Source organism: Prionailurus bengalensis, chromosome C2 (genome assembly GCF_016509475.1).
Source record: "Prionailurus bengalensis isolate Pbe53 chromosome C2, Fcat_Pben_1.1_paternal_pri, whole genome shotgun sequence".
NCBI lineage: Eukaryota > Metazoa > Chordata > Mammalia > Carnivora > Felidae > Prionailurus > Prionailurus bengalensis.
This window is the reverse complement of record NC_057350.1, coordinates 127,805,963-127,824,166: the sequence shown is the minus strand read 5'-3', so window position 1 is coordinate 127,824,166 and position 18,204 is coordinate 127,805,963. Positions and strand designations below refer to the sequence as shown.

The window sequence follows — 18,204 nt, the reverse complement described above, 5'->3', positions numbered from 1 at the left end:
GTGGGACGACCAAATTCGAGGTCAAGGTAGCCAGAGAAGAGCAAGGATTAAGTCCATCTTCTGTGCAGCAAGGAAGGCACCAGATCTGAGGACAGTACTATCCTTCTCAGGATGATGTCCCAGAGCGGTATGGAGTCTCGAACTCTCAGGCTTTTCTTCTAAGCGCGCTGCGACGTCCAGCCCATAGGCTCTCTACGTCCCACCCATGCTGCGCAGGCGCAGAACCCGATACCCACGCTTGACGCAGAAACGTACTCAGGCGCACCGACTGGGAGCTCGCCGCGGAGCAAAGATGGCAGCGGCAATGCGCGTGGTGGCGGCTGGAGCAAGACTCAGCATTGTGGTGGGCGGTCTCCGCGGTGCGGTCCGCAGCCTGTGTAGCCGGCCCGTCTCGGTTAACGAGCGCATAGAAAACAAGCGCAGCGCCGCGTTGCTGGGAGGAGGCCAGCGTCGCATCGACGCGCAGCATAAACGAGTGAGTCCTAGGGAGACCCGACCATCCCCCTGGCGTTCGCAACCTATTACAGAGTTTCCGGCTCGCGGCGCCCCAGTCCTTTCAGCCAATCCGCGCGATGCCGAGGAGGGGCGGGGACGAGAAGGTTCACCCTGAGAACCTGTAGCCTTTCACCAAATAGCTGGTAAAACGAGAGTAAGTACCTTTGTGCCTCACTGCCCTGTGCTTTACTTCTGGATTTTTAGTCGCAGCTGCTCGGCCCCAGACAACTCACCATTTAACTTCTATAAACTTTTGGACCAGTTAATCACTAGGAGTCAGTTTATTGAAAGGAGAAAATAGTATTTCCCCCCTCACAATCTTATTGGTAGAGCTACAGAAGCGATGACGGGCACTTAATAAAAAAACGAAACAAAACAAAAAAAATTCTGCGTGTTCTTCTCATGCCTGGAGGAAGAGTGGTAGGTAGTATACGGTTCTTGCTCCATCATGGTAGCAGGAAAATCGAAGCATATGGTGGGGGAAGTAACTTGGGCAAACTCTCACATTAATCTGGGGTGGGTTGAGCTCCCGGATCTTGTGGGAACTTCTGCCTCCTCAATGCTGGCTGAACGCCTTTAGAATCTCAGCATGCATAGACATGCTGGGTAGGAAAGGCACGATGCGCGACGGAGGCAGGGAGGTTTTTGAGGCGAGAATTACAGCTGGCCTTCAGAGATAAGCTGGGTGGCCATTTATCAGCAGGAGAAACTGAGGCCCAGATGGGTGACCAGGGACTTGGAAGTAGGCTCACGCGGTGCGTCACTGACATGTGTGTGAAACTGGACCTTTGTGCTGGGTGAGTTAAATAACCGGGAAGATGCAGAAGTGAAATTCTTAGCGGTGAAGGGCACCGAGGCACATGTCAAGCCTGGGGGTGGTGACTGGGGTGGAAGGCTGGGGGTCTTCAGTGAGGAAATTCGAACTAGTTCTTGATTGAATTCTAGGTGTTGATTTAGATGGAAATCCCCATTTGACAAGAGCATGAAGGTAACCATTCCTTTTTGACAAGTTACTTAATCCTGAGGAGTCAGTTTATTCTAAACAGAAGATAGTAATAATTCTTAACTCTTGGGAGCAAGATGTAAATTTGGTTGTGTGTGGTGCCAGGAGTGCTTTCCCTTCCTCCCCTGGGGTGGCTCTGTCTGGGTCGAAGGAATTTTTACATTATGCTTTGGAAAGGCCTGGCAGTGCTCCTGTGCACGCTTTGTATTGGGGCCCGTTGCTGAATTCTCCCTGGAACATCACCCCACCTCTTTGCTAGGTGGACCCTACTGAGTTTTGATGCAGGCTCCAGAAGCTATTTTTCTTTTGCCAGAGCTGACTTAGGAGGCTGACTTGATTTAAATCCCCCACTCCACCCCCTTTTCAACAATTTTTGGATGACTTCCATAGGGTAGATTTCCAGAAATGGAATCACTGGGTCAAAAGATAGGAATATTTTGAACACTCTAATATATGTTGCTAAATTGCTTTCTGGAAAACTTACTCCACACAACAGTGTATATGTTTGTCTGTTTTAAAACGACCTCACTGGCTTTGGCTGCTTTATTATGGGGGAAAAAAAGAGCCAAACTTTCCCTGGGGTGGAGAGAGGGCAGAGGACAGTAGGCCTGGGTGTTTGGCTTAGTCTAAGGGCTTGAGAGTCCAAGCAACAGAGGCTCTTGATAAGTTGAAGGTTCCAACCTCATCTCCAAGAAGCATTTTTTCACTCCTCTCACATGAGCTCTTTACCACTCTAACTCCTTTTCATCTCAGGCACTACCTGCTTTGGGGTTGTTGCCATATTATAGTATCACTGTCAGGTGTGGGGTTTCTAAGCCGAGCCCCAATGTAGGATAGGAGAAGCCATGGAAGGGGCAGAAGAACCAGGAAGTAGTCCTGAAAGTGTCTTTGGGGTTGGACACTAGTGAGGTGAGTTTGTGTGGGGTTCCCTAGAAGAAACTTGTGAATGTGGGGGTGTAGCCTTAGGCCCTTCAGTAAGCCTGATTTAATTTTCCACCTCCTACTTTTCCATTCTTCTTTTTATTACTCCTTAGGTCTCCAGTAAATGTTTGTGGAACTAGTTATCTTGTTCCAGGGTCAGGCTCTCCTTACCCCCACTTCTCTCCATCTTTTCCTCTTCCTACTTCCTTATTTACCCTCCACAGTTGGTAGCTCCTGGAGTAGCCTGTCTGCCCTGATTTACTTACTGGCTGATATCTACTGATAACACCAGTGTTTTGGGTGGGTTGATGGAATAGAGGCTTTCATGTGAGGTGAAGGGGCAAAACCTGTCTTCGTGGCCCACTCACAAGCACTCCTTGCTTACTGACCTCTATGATGACATGACTGAATGGTTTTTGTTGTATTTTAGGGAAAGCTGACTGCCAGAGAGCGGATCAGCCTCTTGCTGGACCCTGGCAGTTTTGTTGAGAGCGACATGTTTGTGGAACACAGATGTGCAGATTTTGGAATGGCTGCTGATAAGAATAAGGTATCTTTTTACAATGGTGGTGTGAGCCTCTAAGTTGCACTGTCTAACCGTGGCCCTGCTGACCTACTCATTAGCCTAATAATGAAGGCCATCTGGAACTCAAGGTACATTTAATAGTTTTCAAGTTAGAGGCCTGAAACTGTTAAGAGTGCCTCTGAAGAAGTACTGTTGGGCCTCCAGATTCCCCCAGTTACCTTTGCAGATGAAGGAATGGAATGGGACTGTTCATACCTTGTGCAGTGTGACTATGGCCCAGTTTCCAGGTCTCTGGTTGTGGGTTCAGAGTTCTTGCAGGTATGGAGTGACAAACTTAGAAGGAAAGGCGAAAATGTCTTGGTTGTGTTCTGGTCCATCTAGGCACCAGAGACCCCTAAAGCAGGACCACTTGCCTCTTTTGACACTTTGACTTTATAGAGTTTTTAAAGTCAGAGTCACCGACACTTTTTTTAATTGGATGTTCTCCATGGGTATGCAGAGTTCTCTGTATTCACTTTTGATCAGTTTTCCTCAGGTCTGTATATATGCTGTTATTCACCAAAGATTTGTGAACTTGGCATCGCATCAGCTGGCTCCGTTTGAGTCATTATGGGCTACACAGTATTCCAGGATTCCAAGCAAAATGATGGGTTTTCCCTGAGGCTTGGAGGTGGGGTGTGTGGCTTTCTAGAGTTGCCATGTGTCATTATATGCCCTTCTCCTTCCTGTGGCATTTGGTAGCAGTGGCCCTAGGGGGAGTCTTGATTATTTTACTGTTAAGAAGGAAGATGAAGCCTAACTATAGTGCCCGTTACTTCTGTTGATGAACCAGTAGCCTAGTGCTTGCTATTGCAGAGCTGAGAAGGGGAAGGGGAGATTCCTTCATGTTCTTGATTCATATTGAATTTTAAGAAATTTAGGGTGGGTTATTTTATTTTTTTGGTCTTTCATTCGGGCATAATTGTCAAATTCATTAAAAGATGTATTTGGTTTTTTAAACTTTTATTTTTCTGTTTTTCTGGTAGTTTCCTGGAGACAGTGTGGTCACTGGACGGGGCCGAATCAATGGAAGATTGGTTTATGTCTTCAGTCAGGTATTTAATAACTTGAATAGGCTGAGCTTTCCTGGAAGGCAGAGCCAGGACCAAATATGTGAGAAGAAAGTCTTGAGGAATGAAAACTTGCCTGTAGTGGGGGCAGAAGAGGGATATACTTTGTTTTTCAGTGCATGTGTCCAGAATATTCTACCATAGTATGTGTTTTTCTCAGAATCCTGAGTCTGTTTTAGGGATAATCACAGGGCAGTAATCATGTAAAAAGTCCCAGGAACCAGGAGTTTATTCTAAGTGAATGAGATGTTTCTTGGTGGGTTGGGTGTGTGCCTGGAGGGCATCCATGTCCTGGGCAATGTGTGGGCCTAAGAGAGTGCTGTGAATGCAGCCTGGGTGGAAGGGACTTGAGTCTCAGGAACATAGACCCCTCAGTTTTGGGCTTCATGAAACTATTCAAACAAGTTTTGTTAGGCTTCATAAGGACGGATACAGTTTCTTCACACTGAAACCATAGGAAAATATAGTAGGCAGAATAGCTCCCAAAGATGTCCAACTCCTAATTCTCAAAACCTGTGACTATATTACCTTACATGGCAAAGGGGAATTAAGCTGCAGATGGAATTAGTGTCACTGATTAGCTGGCCTTAAAATAAAGTAGGCTGGGTTACCCAGGTGGACACATATAATCACAAGGGTCCTTAAAAGAAGGAGAGGCAGAAGAGGAGGTCTGAAGAATGTGCTGAGAAGGGCTTCACCTGCCATTGGTGTTTAAGAAGATGGAGGAAGGAGGTCATGAGCAAAGGAATGCATTTGGTCGCCAGAACAGGGAAAAGGCAAGAAAACAGATTCTCCCTTGGAGCCTCCAGAAAGACATCTAATCATGCTAACCTTGAGAGTAGCTCAGTGAGGCCCATGTAAGACTTCTAAATTACAGAACTGTGAAGAGAATAAATTTGTGTTGTTTTAAACCACTGAATTTGTGGTAATTGTTATAGCAGCTAATAGTAAACTAACACTATATTATTTTGGGTTTGATTACCACCCCTCTCCACCTCAAGACGTGGAAGAATACGTATAATTCTAAATACTTAGTTCCTTTTACAGATCTAAAATTATAAAGCTTGTTAAATATTAAAATTATGGGTTCAGTATTAAATAACTGGTTAATTTTAAATGTACTTAGTACTCATTCACTTAATGAATTACCTTTGACATGTTTTAAAACTGTTATAAATGGGTCTACCAACTACTTAACTAGAAGAAATTATGAGAGCTAGGCAAAAACTTGTACAGAAAGAAAGATGCAAAAACGTGTACAGAAGGAATTATTAATAAGATAGCTAGAACAAAGTAAGTTATTGTACTTTCTGGACTCAACCTTCTAACTTTTGAGCAAATACAAAATTCATTGAATTGATACTTTTGATTACTTCTTATGCCCATGGGGTAGGGTAGGATGAGGATTGGGGGCGAGGAGAGGGAGATGACTGTGCCACAGTTCCTGCCCTGAAGAACCTAATCTCATTTTGTAGATAAATTGGGGCAGAACAGGAGTTCTGTACAGATGAGGGCAAGAGTGATTCTGGGTAAGTGCTGTGGGCCCGGGACAGTGGACGATCACATTTAGCCTTGAGGAATGCTTTAGGGAAAATGGGGCATTTGAAATAAGCCCTGAAGGATACTTAGGGTAGGGAGTGATGAGCCAGTTTTTTGTACTGATCCCCAAAATGTTAATATCTGCAGTTTTTTCTGGGGATCTTCTGCTTTTCTGTAGAAGCAGACTTAGTCTCTTGACTGATAATTGTTCATAGGTATGTTCTGGGGGAGGACAATCTATTCTTGTATAGGTTCCTAATCTCAGATGTTTTTAGCCTCACCTTTGCTTTCTTTTGCCACTGGTGATTGTGAATCCAGAGTCCTTCTGGTGAAATTGCTTTAGAGAATAAATGTTTCCTCTTCTCAAGGTGAAGGAGAGGCCCTGTGGGGTCCAACTGCTCCTAACCCAGAGTTTTTATCAGTCTGTTCCCCTGCCCGCCCCCCCCCCTCCCCCCACTTCCTATAGTTCCTGGGTTGTTCCATCCTTGTGGTTACTCCCCCTGCAGTATATAGGCTTCCATTTGCTCCAAGTCAGATATTCTTTTCGTGCTTTCAGTTCCCCTGAGTTTGTTGTTCACTCTCTCCTCTGCCATTGTTTCCTCTTCCTTTTTTGTCCTCCTGGGCTGACTCTGTTTTTAATTACTCGCTTTTTGAGGTGGTTTTAGAAAGGAGGTCCTGGGGCACCTGGGTGGCGCAGTCGGTTAAGCGTCCGACTTCAGCCAGGTCATGATCTCGCGGTCCGTGAGTTCGAGCCCCGCGTCGGGCTCTGGGCTGATGGCTCAGAGCCTGGAGCCTGCTTCCGATTCTGTGCCTCCCTCTCTCTCTGGCCCTCCCCGGTTCATGCTCTGTCTCTCTCTGTCCCAAAAATAAATAAACGTAGAAAGGAGGTCCTTCCCACAAGAAGCCCTTTATATCAGAAGGTAATGAAATTCCATAAGCAAGAGGAAGCCGTGAGGGCTCTGATTGTCTTTTTTTTTTTTTTTTTAACCTCTCGTCAAAATGGCAAATATTTCTTTTTCTTTTTTTTTTTTTTTTAACGTTTATTTATTTTTGAGACAGAGGGAAACAGAGCATGAATGGGGGAGGGTCAGAGAGAGGGAGACACAGAATCTGAAACAGGCTTCAGGCTCTGAGCTGTCAGCACAGAGCCCGACGTGGGGCTCAAACTCACGGACCATGAGATCATGACCTGAGCCGAAGTCGGACGCCCAACTGACTGAGCTACCCAGGCACCCCAGAATGGCAAATATTTCTAGTAATAGAAATGCCTGCCTGACATCTATAGAATCTGATTTTTCAGGTTAATTCTGCATGAAAAGTTTTCCTTAGAGAGCTAGGATTCATTTTTGTAGAGCAAAACTAAGTCTTTTGCTGTTGACAATACATGAATTCCCTCTAAGGTACAAATTACTCCATAGAATAGTGAATAAAAGACCATTCCTAATTTTTTGAACTCCTGAAAATCCTTCAAAAACTTTTGACTAAGAGTTTTTCATTTCGTCTTCCTCCTGGCTTTTCATTCCTGGCTAGTGACTATATTTTGTTGATTTGTTTTCTTTTTAGGATTTTACAGTTTTTGGAGGTAGTCTGTCTGGGGCACATGCCCAAAAGATCTGCAAAGTAAGTATTTAATCTTGAAAACCCAGTACTTTCATCAGTCACATAGTTCATATTAAATATTGGGGTGCAAGACAATGAGCTGTGTATGTGGGGTGGGTGCAGACCCAAACATCCCTTTAGTCCGAGGCAGGAATTCTTCACATTTTTTGTATCATGGATCCCTTTGGCAATCTGGTAATGATTTACATGCATAAGATATGTAGGATTACAAAGAATTAAAAAATATTAAAAAAAATTACAATTGTAATATTCATGCTTTTTATGTTTGTTTATTTTGAGAGGGAGGGAGGGAGGGAGGGAGGGAAAGAGAGAGAGAGAGAGAGAGAGAGAGAGAGAGAGAGAGAGAGAAAGAAAGAAAGAAAATCCCAAGCAGGCTCTGCACTGTCTGCACAGAGCCTGACATGGGGCTTGATCTCCCCAACTGTGAGATCATGACCTGAGCTGAAATCAAGGCTTGGATGCTTAATCAACTGAGCCACCCAGGCACTCCTATTTGTAATCTGTGTGCTTTCAAATTTATCAAATAACAAGATTTAGCTGTGCATTTAAACCTCTATAGTTTCAAAGTAGGCATGAGTGAAAATGCTACCTCAAGGGGCGCCTGGGTGGCTCAGTCGGTTGAGCGTCTGACTTCGGCTTGGGTCATGATCTCGCAGTCTGTGGGTTCGAGCCCCGCATTGGGTTCTGTGCTGACAGCTCAGAGCCTGGGGCCTGTTTCAGATTCTGTGTCTCCCTCTCTCTCTGACCCTCCCCCGTTCATGCTCTCTCTCTCTCTGTCTCAAAAATAAACGTTAAAATTAAAAAAAAAAAAAAGAAAATGCTACTTCAAGATACCTGCAACTTTAGTGTGACATAAAAATATCCATGGCTTCTTTTAATATAAAGTCACAGGTATTTCTCATAAAATAATGATTTTGTTTCCTGTGTTCATAATTAAAAGGTATGGTAAAGATCAGCTAGAGTTAATAAAGGTAAAGATTAAATTTTTTCCCATCCAAGCAATGCATGGATGAAATCTATTACAGACCCCTTGGGATTCTGAAGACTCCAGGTAAAGAGCCCATGATCTAGGTGGAGAGTCCAGGTACTAAAGGATAAAGAACAGTGCAAGGATTACATGATGATATTTTAAAAAACACTGCTGGGGCTTCTAGGTGGCTCCTAGTCTGTTGAGTGTCCAACTTCGGCTCAGGTCATGATCTCACAGTTTGTGGGTTTGGGCCCCGCATCAGGCTCTGTGCTGACCACTTGCTCAGAGCCTGGAGCCTGCTTCAGATTCTGTGTCTCCTTCTCTCTCTGCCCCTCCCCTGCTCATGCTTTGTCTCACTCTTTCTCAAAAATAAATAAATGTAAAAAAAAAAAAAAAAAATAAACCTAAAAAACCTCCACTGCTAGTGATGAGATGCTCTGGAGATGAATAAAAGTATAGATCACACTTGGAGAAATGTGGAATTAAAGGTACGGTTGACTGTTAATAGTCAAGCAGTGCTTCCCTGTGTAATGGAAAACCTGGATTCTAGATGTGATCTTGTCATGTATTGTTTCTGAAACCTTGGGCCAATCACTTAACTTTTAATCCTCTGTAATTTTTCTTTTCACTGCCTCTGTTATCAGGTTGAATGAGATAATGGAAGTGGAAGTACTTTGTGAACTGAAAAGGGTTCTTAGGAATGTTGCTTATTAAGCCCTCAACTACTGACCCATGAGGAAAATATGCCTTATTACAAGTGAAATCAGGCTTGGGCCTGGCTCTGGTTAACAGATGGATCTACATGTACTTTCATAAAAATACTGTTTTGTTATTGTGTTTAGTGTCAGTTCTTTCAAAAGAGTAAGGGGGGGCGGGGGTAGGTGGTGACGCCTGACTGGCTCAGCCAGTAGAACATGTGACTCTTGATCTCAAGGTCATGAGATCTCAAGGTCATGAGTTCTCAAGGCCATGCCCAAGCCCTACGTTGGGCATGGAACCTGCTTGAAAAAAAAAAGTTGGGAACAAAACTGGATACTGGAAAATATTATAGCCTGGGCCTGTGGCTCAGAAATGGTTGCTATGAGCAGTCTTATCCCCTGCTGGTGGGAAGTGCTTTGGCTCTTGGATGCCTGAAGGGCTTTAATCAGCCCTTAAAATTTTGGTTCTGTTTTCCATGGAGGTACCTAGTCATCATGGGGAATGAAGCCAGTGTTAACAATTCCTGTTTTGAGAAGTGTAATTAGGGGCGCCCAAATGGCTCACTTGGTTAAACATCCAACTCTTGATTGCGGCTCAGGTCATGATCTCATGGCTCATGAGACTGAGTCCTGCATCGTGCTCTGTGCTGACATTGTGGAGCCTACTTGGGATTCTCTGTCTTCTCTCTCTCTGCCCCTCTCCCTATTCACATGCGCGTGCTCTCCTCTCTCTCTCTCTCTCTCTCTCTCTCTCTCTCAGAATGAGCATTTAAAAAGAAAAGTGCACTTGGAACATTTTCCAGAAAACACCATGGTACTTTATAAATTGTTTTTGATAAAAGGATCAGTTGTCTCATAAAAGATTGCTTTGCTGTCTCAGATCATGGACCAGGCCATGACAGTGGGGGCTCCAGTGATTGGACTGAATGACTCTGGGGGAGCACGGATCCAAGAGGGAGTAGAGTCTTTGGCTGGCTATGCAGACATTTTTCTGGTAAGAAACCTGTTAATAGCATTTACAGAATAAAATAATACAAGGCTTAATTTCTAAGCTGTGCCCTGGTTAGAGCTTTCCCATCCCTATTCCTTGTTATCTACCTTGTGTCTGTTCTGTGGCTTCTTCCTGTGTCACTGGGGAAGGCATGGAAGGTGTACAAAAAGCAAGAGAGTAGGTGGAGAGGGTTTACTTTTTTTTATCACAGAGGGCAACTCTTAGGGGAAAACAAAATTAAAGATCACTTATAGGGGAAATCACCTAATTATTTTTCTCAAAAGCAAGGGACATGGAATATTATGAAAGTTTAAAATGAATTGATTTGCTAGAATTAGAAATTAAAAAAATATGTAGTATTTTATTTTGTTTAAAACACAATATCATCATATGAAGTTCAAGTTGTAGTACAAAGAAGAAAAATCAGCCAAATCCCACTATTCGGAAACATTTGATGAACAGTATATCAGATCTTTCTGCTTACTTACAAACTAAAATTACAAAGAAAGAAATGAAAAACACAAAAGTAGATTAGATGTATTACTTGAAGTAGGAAGTATGTTATAAGAAGGTAAAGGAGGTTGGGGTAAGGGAGAGAGATACTGCCAGATGGAAACTTGAGGAAAGGGAGAGGTCTGTATTTCTGGGGAGGGGAGGAAATAGGGAGAAGGCAGGAAAGAGACAGGCAGACATTGTTTCTAATCAGGCCAGCTGTTCTTGTCATCTCCCTGGCCTGCAGGCTTATGAATGTTTTATCCCTGGCTACTGCCCTTTGTGATCCATCAGAAAAATGTGTATTTGTGTAAGCTGCTCTGCTGGTTGTGGGAATACACATGTTCGTTGAGAAGCCACTTTGTGAACCTACTTTTTAATCTTTAATCTTGAGCTCTAGGAATAACCTACTGGGGAGAATTAGCACTTTGGGTGGCATAGTCAGAACAGTTTAGGCCTGGAAAATCTCCTTTGCCCCCTAACCTGGTAGTCATGCCTGTGTTGGAAATGAAGGAAAGAAAGCATGGCCATAAGAGAAGTGGCAGTAAATCCCCACATTTTAGAGGTTATCAGGGTTTTAGAATATCTCCTAGTCTAACCCATCTTTGTGAGTATAGGCTGCAGGTTGTGTTGTGTTTTCTTTTCAGGAGATAGGCTTCAGTGACTTTAATAAATTATTTACTAATGCTGCTTGTCATTTCTACACCTCCAGCCACTTCCTGCTACTGTACTGTTTAAAATTTTTTTTGTAATTTTGATAAAATTTCAAATTTTACATAAAAATTGCAAAAACAGTTCAAGGAACTCCCTGTATGCCCTTTACCCAGATTCACCACTTGTTTACATTTTGCCCATTTGCTCTATCATTTCTCTCCATAAGTATATATTTGCAGGTTATATTTCTCTGAAACATTTGAGAATAAACTGGAGATTGTACCTCCTTTAGCCCTTAAATCCTTCATTGTGTGTTTCCTGAGAACAAGGACATTCTGTGATAAAACGAGTGTAGTAATAGAAATCAGGAAATTTAATATGAATTCATCAATATTTTTATCTATGGCAATTCAGATTTCATCAAGTGATCCTAATAAAGCCTTTGGTAGCTGTTCTCCTCTACCCCTGTGCCCCATCCAGTCCAGAATTAAGTACTGTCTTTAGTTGTCTTACCTATTTAATTTCCTTTAATTTGGGACAGTTTTAGGGGCGCCTGGGTGGCTCAGTTGGTTAAGCGTCCGACTTCAGCTCAGGTCATGATCTCACGGTCATGAGTTTGAGCCCCGCGTCAGGCTCTGTGCTGACTGCTCAGAGCCTGGAGCCTGTTTCGGATTCTGTGTCTCCCTCTTTCTCTCTGACCCTCCCCCGTTCATGCTCTGTCTTGTCTCAAAAATAAATAAACGTTAAAAAAAAAAAATTTTAATTTGGGACAGTTTTTCTTTTTCCTCTATGACCTTAACATTTTTTTGGAAGTCTTATAAGAGGTATAATTTACAAACCCTAAAATCCATCCATTGTAAGAATGTAACTCTGAAAAGAACAGATACTACACTTGATCTTAGCCAAAAGGCTGAGAAGAATGTAAGCATGTAATTCAGTGACTTTTTGGATTCCAGTAAAATTAACAACAGTATTAGTTTCAGGTGTATAATGTAGTGATTTAACAGTGCCATACATTACTCAGTGCTCCTTATTGATAAGTGAACTTTTTTTTTTAAGTTTATTTATTCTGAGAGAGAGTAAAAGTGCAAGTGGGGGGGGGGTGGAGACAGGGAGGCAGAGGATCTGAAGCGGGCTCTGCCTTGACAGCAGAAAGCCCAATGTGGGGCTCGAACTCATGAACCATGAGATCATGACCTGAGCCAAAGTCAGACACTTAACTGAGTTGAACCACCCAGCTACCCCACAATAAGTGAACTCTTAATCCCTTTTACCTATTTCACCCATCTGCCTCCCCCAGCTCCTTTCTGGTAACCATCAGTTCTGTATACTTAAGAGTCTTTTTTGTCTTTTTCTTTTGTTCATTTTTATTTATTTATTTAGTTAGTTAGTTATTAAAAAAATTTTTTTTTTTAACGTTTATTTATTTTTGAGACCGAGAGAAACAGAGCATGAATGGGGGAGGGCCAGAGAGAGAGGGAGACACGGAATCTGAAGCAGGCTCCAGGCTCTGAGCTGTCAGCACAGAGCCTGATGCGGGGCTGGAACTCACAGAGCGTGAAATCATGACCTGAGTCGAAGTCGGACGCTTAACCGACTGAGCCACCCATGCGCCCCCATTTTTTTTTTTTTTAAGTTTGTTTATTTTTGAGAGAGAAAGAGAGACAGAGCTGAGTGGAGGAGGGACAGAGAGACAGGGAGACACAGGATCTGAAGCAGGCTACAGGCTCTGAGCTCTCAGCACAGAACCCAACACGGGGCTTGAACTCATGAACCTCAAGATCATGACCTGAGCTGAAGTCAGACACTTAACTGACTGAGTCACCCAGGCACCCTGCGTTTGTTTTGTTTCTTAAGCTCCACATATGACTGAAATCACATGGTAGTTGTCTTTCTCTGACTTCTTTCATTTAGCATTATACTCTAGTTCCATCCATGTTGTTGCAAATGGCAAGATTTTATTCTTTTTTTATGGCTGAGTAATATTCCTGTGTGTGTGTGTGTGTGTGTGTGTGTGTGTGTGTATCACTTTTATCCGTTCATCTATTAATGGACGGATTGCTTCTCTAATATGGCTATTGTAAATAATGCTCCAGTAAACATAGGGGTGCATATATCCCTTGGAATTAGAATTAGTGTTTTGTATTCTTTGGGAAAATACCCAGCAGAGCGATTACTGGATCATAGGGTAATTTTGTTTTTAATTTTTTTTTTGAGGAACCTCCATACTGTCTTCCACAGCGGCTGCACAAGTTTGCATTTCCACCAGTGGTGCATGAAGGTTCTTTTCTCTTCATGTCCTTGCCAACACTTATTGTTGTGTTTTTGATTTTTTCCACCTCACAGGTGTGAGGTGGTATATCATTATGGTTTTGATTTGGAGTTCCATGATGATAAGTGATGTTGAGCATCTTTTCATGTGCCTGTTGGCTAAAGATGTCTTCTTTAGAGAAATATCTGTTCATGTCTTCTGCCCAGGTTTTGATTGGATTATTTGTTTTTGGAATGTTGAGCTATATCAGTTCTTTATATATTTTGGGCACTAACCCTTTATCAGATACGTTATTTGCAAATATTTTCTCTCATTCAGTAGGTTGTTTATAGTTCCATTGATTTGTTTCTCTCACTCTGCAGAAACTTTTTTATTTTGATGAAGTCCCAATAGTTTATTTTTGCTTTTGTTTCCCTTAGGAGACCTATCTAGAAGAATGTTGCTATGGTCATTATAAGAGAAATTACTGCCTGTGCTCTCTTCTAGGACTTTATTATTATTTTTTATATATTTCTTAATGTTTATTCATTATTTATTGGTGAGCAGGGAGGAGCAGAGAGAGAGGGAGACACAGAACCCTCCAGACTCTGGCTGTAAGCACAGGGCCTGACATGGGGCTCGAAATCACAAACTGTGAAATCATGACCTGAGCCAAAGTTGGACACTAAACTGACTGAGCCACCCAGATGCCCCCTCTTCTAGGACTTAAATGGTTTTAGGTCTTTTTTTTTTTTTTTTAATGTTTTATTTATTTTGAGAGAGCATAATCAGGGTGGGCCAGAGAGAGAGAGAGAGTGAGAGAGAATCCTAAGCAGACTCTGCCCTGTGAGGGTAGAGCCAGATGTGGGGCTTGATCCCATGAACCTGTGAGATCATGATCTGAGCCAAAATCAAGACTCAGACACTTAACTGACTGAGCCACCCAGGCACCCCTAATGGTATCAGGTCTTACATTTAGGTCTTTAATCCATTTTGAGTTCATTTTTTGTGTGTGGTAAAAGTGGTCCAGTTTCATTTTTTGGCATATAGCTGTCCAGTTTTCCCAATACCGTTTGTTGAAGAGACTGTCTTTTTTCCATTGCATATTCTTGCCCCCTTTGTTGAAGATTAATTGACTATATAATTGTGGGTTGATTTCTGGAGTTTCTAATGTGTTCATTGATCCAAGTATTTTTGATCATTGATCTTAGTATCCTATTGTTTTGTGTACTACAGCTTTGTAATAAAACTTGAAATCTGGGATTGTTATACCTCCAGTTTTGTTTTCCTTTTTTATTGCTTTGGTTACTCAGGATTTGAGTGGTTCCATACAATTTAGGATTATTCTAATTCTGAATTACTGTTGGTATTTTGATAGGGATTACATTAAATCTATAGACTGCTTTGGGTAGTATGGCCATTTTAACAATTTTTCTCAGTCCATGAACATAGTATATATTTCCATTTGTATTGTTTTCAGTTTTTTTCTTTTCTTTTACCAGCATTTTATAGTTTTCACAGTATAAGTGTTCCACCTCATTGCTATTTTATTCTTTTTGGTGCAAATGTAAATGTGATTATTTTCTTAATTTCTCTTTCTGTTACTTCCATTATAAGTGTATAGAAAAATGCAGTGGGTTTCTGATGCTGATTTTGTATCCTGTGACCTTATTGAGATCATTTATCAGTTCTAGTAGTTTTTTGGTGGAGTCTTTATAGGGTTTTCTGTATATAGTATCCTGTCATATGCAAGTAGTGATTTTTTCTTCTTCCTTACCAATTTGGATGCCTCATTTTTGTTGTCTGATTGCTGTGGCTGTTTTGTGTGCTGTATTGAATAAGAGGGGTGAGAGTGGACATCCTTGTCTTGTTCCTGACCTTAGGGAAAAAGCTCTCGATTTTTCATCATTGAGTATAATGTTACTCCTGGGTTTTCATATATGTCCTTTATTATGTTGAGGTATGTTCTCTCTGACCCTATTTGTAGAGGTGTTTTTTTTTAAATTTTTTTTTTAATGTTTATTTTTGAGAGAGAGACAGAGTGTGAATGGGGGAGGAGCAGAGAGAGGGAGGCACAGAATCCGAAGCAGGCTCCAGGCTCTGAGCTGTCAGCACAGAGCCTGATGTGGGGCTTGAACTCACAAACTGCAAGATCATGACCTGAGCTGAAGTTGGACACTTACCGACTGAGCCACCCAGCCAACAAGGTGCCCCTTGTTGTTTTTAATCATGGATGGATGTTCTACTTTGTCAAATGTTTATTTCTGCATCTTTTGAAATCATGTGGTTTTTATTCTTTCTCTTACTGACCTTATGTGTATCATGTTGATTTTGCAAATACTGAATTACCCTTGCAATCCAGGAGTAAATCCCATCGATGGTGGTGAATGATTTTTTTAAATGTATTGTTAGACTTTGTTTGCCACTATTTTGTTGAGGATTTTTGCATCTATATTCATCAGAAATATTAGTCTGTAGTTCTTTTTGTTGTATCATCTTGGTTTTGGTATCAGGGTAACGCCTCATAGACTGATTTTTGGAAGCTTTTCTTCTTCTTCTATTTTTTGCAATAGTTTGAGAAGAATGGTTATTAACTCTTCTTTAAATGTTTGGCAGAATTCACCCATGAAGCAGTCTGGTGCTGGACTTTTGTTTCTTGGGAGTTTTTTGATTACTGATTTAATTGCATTGCTGGTGATTGGTCTGTGCAAATCTTCTATTTTTTCCTTGTTCAGTTTGGGAGGTTAAATTTCTAGGAATTTTCCACTTCTAGGTTGTCCAGTTGGTTGGCATATAATTTTTCATAATATTCTGTTACAATTATGTGTATATCTGTGGTGTTATTTCTCCTTTTTCATTTTTTTTATTAAAAATTTTTTTTTAATATTTATTTTTGAGAGACAGAGATAGCATGAGAGGGAGAGGGGCAGAGAGAGAGGGAGACAGAATCTGGAGCAGTCTCTAGGCTCTAGCTGTCAGCACAGAGCCTGACACGGGGCTCGAACTCACAAACTGCAAGATCATGACCTGAGCCCAAGCAAGTCACTTAACTGACTGAGCCACCCAACCACTCCTCTCCTTTTTCATCTCTGATTTTTGAGTCCTCTCTTTTTGTTTTGATGAGTCTGGCTAAAGGTTTATTAATTTTGTTGATCTTTTCAAAGAACTAGTTCCTGGTTTCATCGATCTGTTCTATTGGTTTTTTTAGTTTCTATTTCACTTATTTCTGCGCTACTCTTTAATTCCTTCTGCCGGTTTTGGGTTTGGTTCTTTTTATAGCTCCTTTAGGTGTAAGGTTAGGTTGCATATTGGAGATTTTTATTTTTGCGGTAGGCCTCTATTGCTATAAATTTCACTATTAGAACAGCTTTTGCTGCATCCCCAAGATTTTGGACTGTTTTCATTTGCCTCCATGTTTTTTTTTTTTTTTTTTTTTTTTTTGATTTCTTTGTTGACTCATTCATTGTTTAGTAGCATATTATTTAACCTCCATGCTTTGTGTTATTGACAGATTTTTTTCTTGTGGTTGATTTCATAGTGTTGTGGTTGGAAAAGATGTATATGACTTCAGTTGTTCTGAATTTGTTGAGACTTGAGTTTTTTGATTACTGATTTAATTGCATTGCTGGTGATTGGTCTGTGCAAATCTTCTATTTTTTCCTTGTTCAGTTTGGGAGGTTAAATTTCTAGGAATTTTCCACTTCTAGGTTGTCCAGTTGGTTGGCATATAATTTTTCATAATATTCTGTTACAATTATGTGTATATCTGTGGTGTTATTTCTCCTTTTTCATTTTTTTATTAAAAAAAAATTTTTAATATTTATTTTTGAGAGACAGAGATAGCATGAGAGGGAGAGGGGCAGAGAGAGAGGGAGACAGAATCTGGAGCAGTCTCTAGGCTCTAGCTGTCAGCACAGAGCCTGACACGGGGCTCGAACTCACAAACTGCAAGATCATGACCTGAGCCCAAGCAAGTCATGGCTGATGCGGGGCTCGAACTCAGAAACCATGAGTTGATGACCTGAGCCCAAGCTGGATGCTCAACTGACTGAGCCACCCAGGCGTTCCACAGATGTTCTTCTTTTAGCACTTTTTTATTAAAAAAAATTTTTTTTCATGTTTGTTTAATTTTGAGAGGGAGAAAAAGAGAGAGCAAGGAAGGGTCAGAGAGAGGGAGACACAGAATCTGAAGTAGGCTCCAGGCTCTGAGCTGTCAGCACAGAGCTGACATGGGGCTAAGACTCACGAACTGTGAGATCTTGACCTCAGCCGAAGTCAGATGCCCAACAGACTGAGCCACTAGATGCCCCTCTTTTAGCACTTTGAATATATCATGCCATTACTGTCTGTCCTGTGAAGTTCCTGGTGAAAAATCAGCTGATAGCCTTAAGGGGTTTCCTTTGTATCTAACTGTTCTTTTTAAATGCTTTTAAAATGCTCTGTTTATTGCTGCTTTTTGCCATTTTAGTTACAAGGCTTTGGTGTGGACCTCCTTTGCTTGATTTTGTTGGGGACTCTCTGTGCCTCCTTGATCGGGATTTCTGTTTTCTTCCCCAGATTTGAGAAGTTTTCAGTTATTCAAGTAAATTTTGGTCCCCCTTTCTCTTTCTGGGATCCCTATAATGTGAATGTTATTTTGCTTGATGGTGTTGCTGAGTTTCTGTCTCTATGGTTTTTGTATCATTTTTCACTTAAGATAATTTTTTTTGAGGTTATTTCATATTGTACTTTGTGTCAGTTGTCATTTTTTTATTGCTGAATAATGTTACATGGATATACCACATTTTATCCATCTATCAGTTGATGGATGTTTATGTTGTTTCAACTTTTTGGCTGTCAAATAATGCTGTGAACATTTGTGTATCACTCTCTGTGTGAACAAAGTTTTTCATAAGAGTGGAATTATTGGGTCTGATAAGCTTATGAGTTTTTAAG

The 18,204-nt window shown here is 41.5% G+C and overlaps 1 protein-coding gene and 1 pseudogene across 2 annotated transcripts in view; one reads left to right on the top strand and one right to left on the bottom strand.

The window, feature by feature from the left end:
• Positions 1-223: 223 nt before the first annotated feature.
• Positions 224-18,204, top strand: part of PCCB (propionyl-CoA carboxylase subunit beta) — a 97,054-nt gene continuing 79,073 nt past the window's right edge. The window contains exons 1-5 of one of the 2 annotated variants that reach the window (XM_043595336.1): positions 224-475; positions 2,850-2,969; positions 3,971-4,039; positions 7,157-7,213; positions 9,762-9,875. In XM_043595336.1, coding sequence (XP_043451271.1) covers positions 293-475; positions 2,850-2,969; positions 3,971-4,039; positions 7,157-7,213; positions 9,762-9,875 — 543 coding nt within the window. In that variant the 5' untranslated portion in view covers positions 224-292. The remainder of the gene's footprint in view (positions 476-2,849; positions 2,970-3,970; positions 4,040-7,156; positions 7,214-9,761; positions 9,876-18,204) is intronic. The other variant, XM_043595337.1, reaches the window with a different exon arrangement.
• Positions 11,838-11,940, bottom strand: LOC122492551 (annotated as a pseudogene).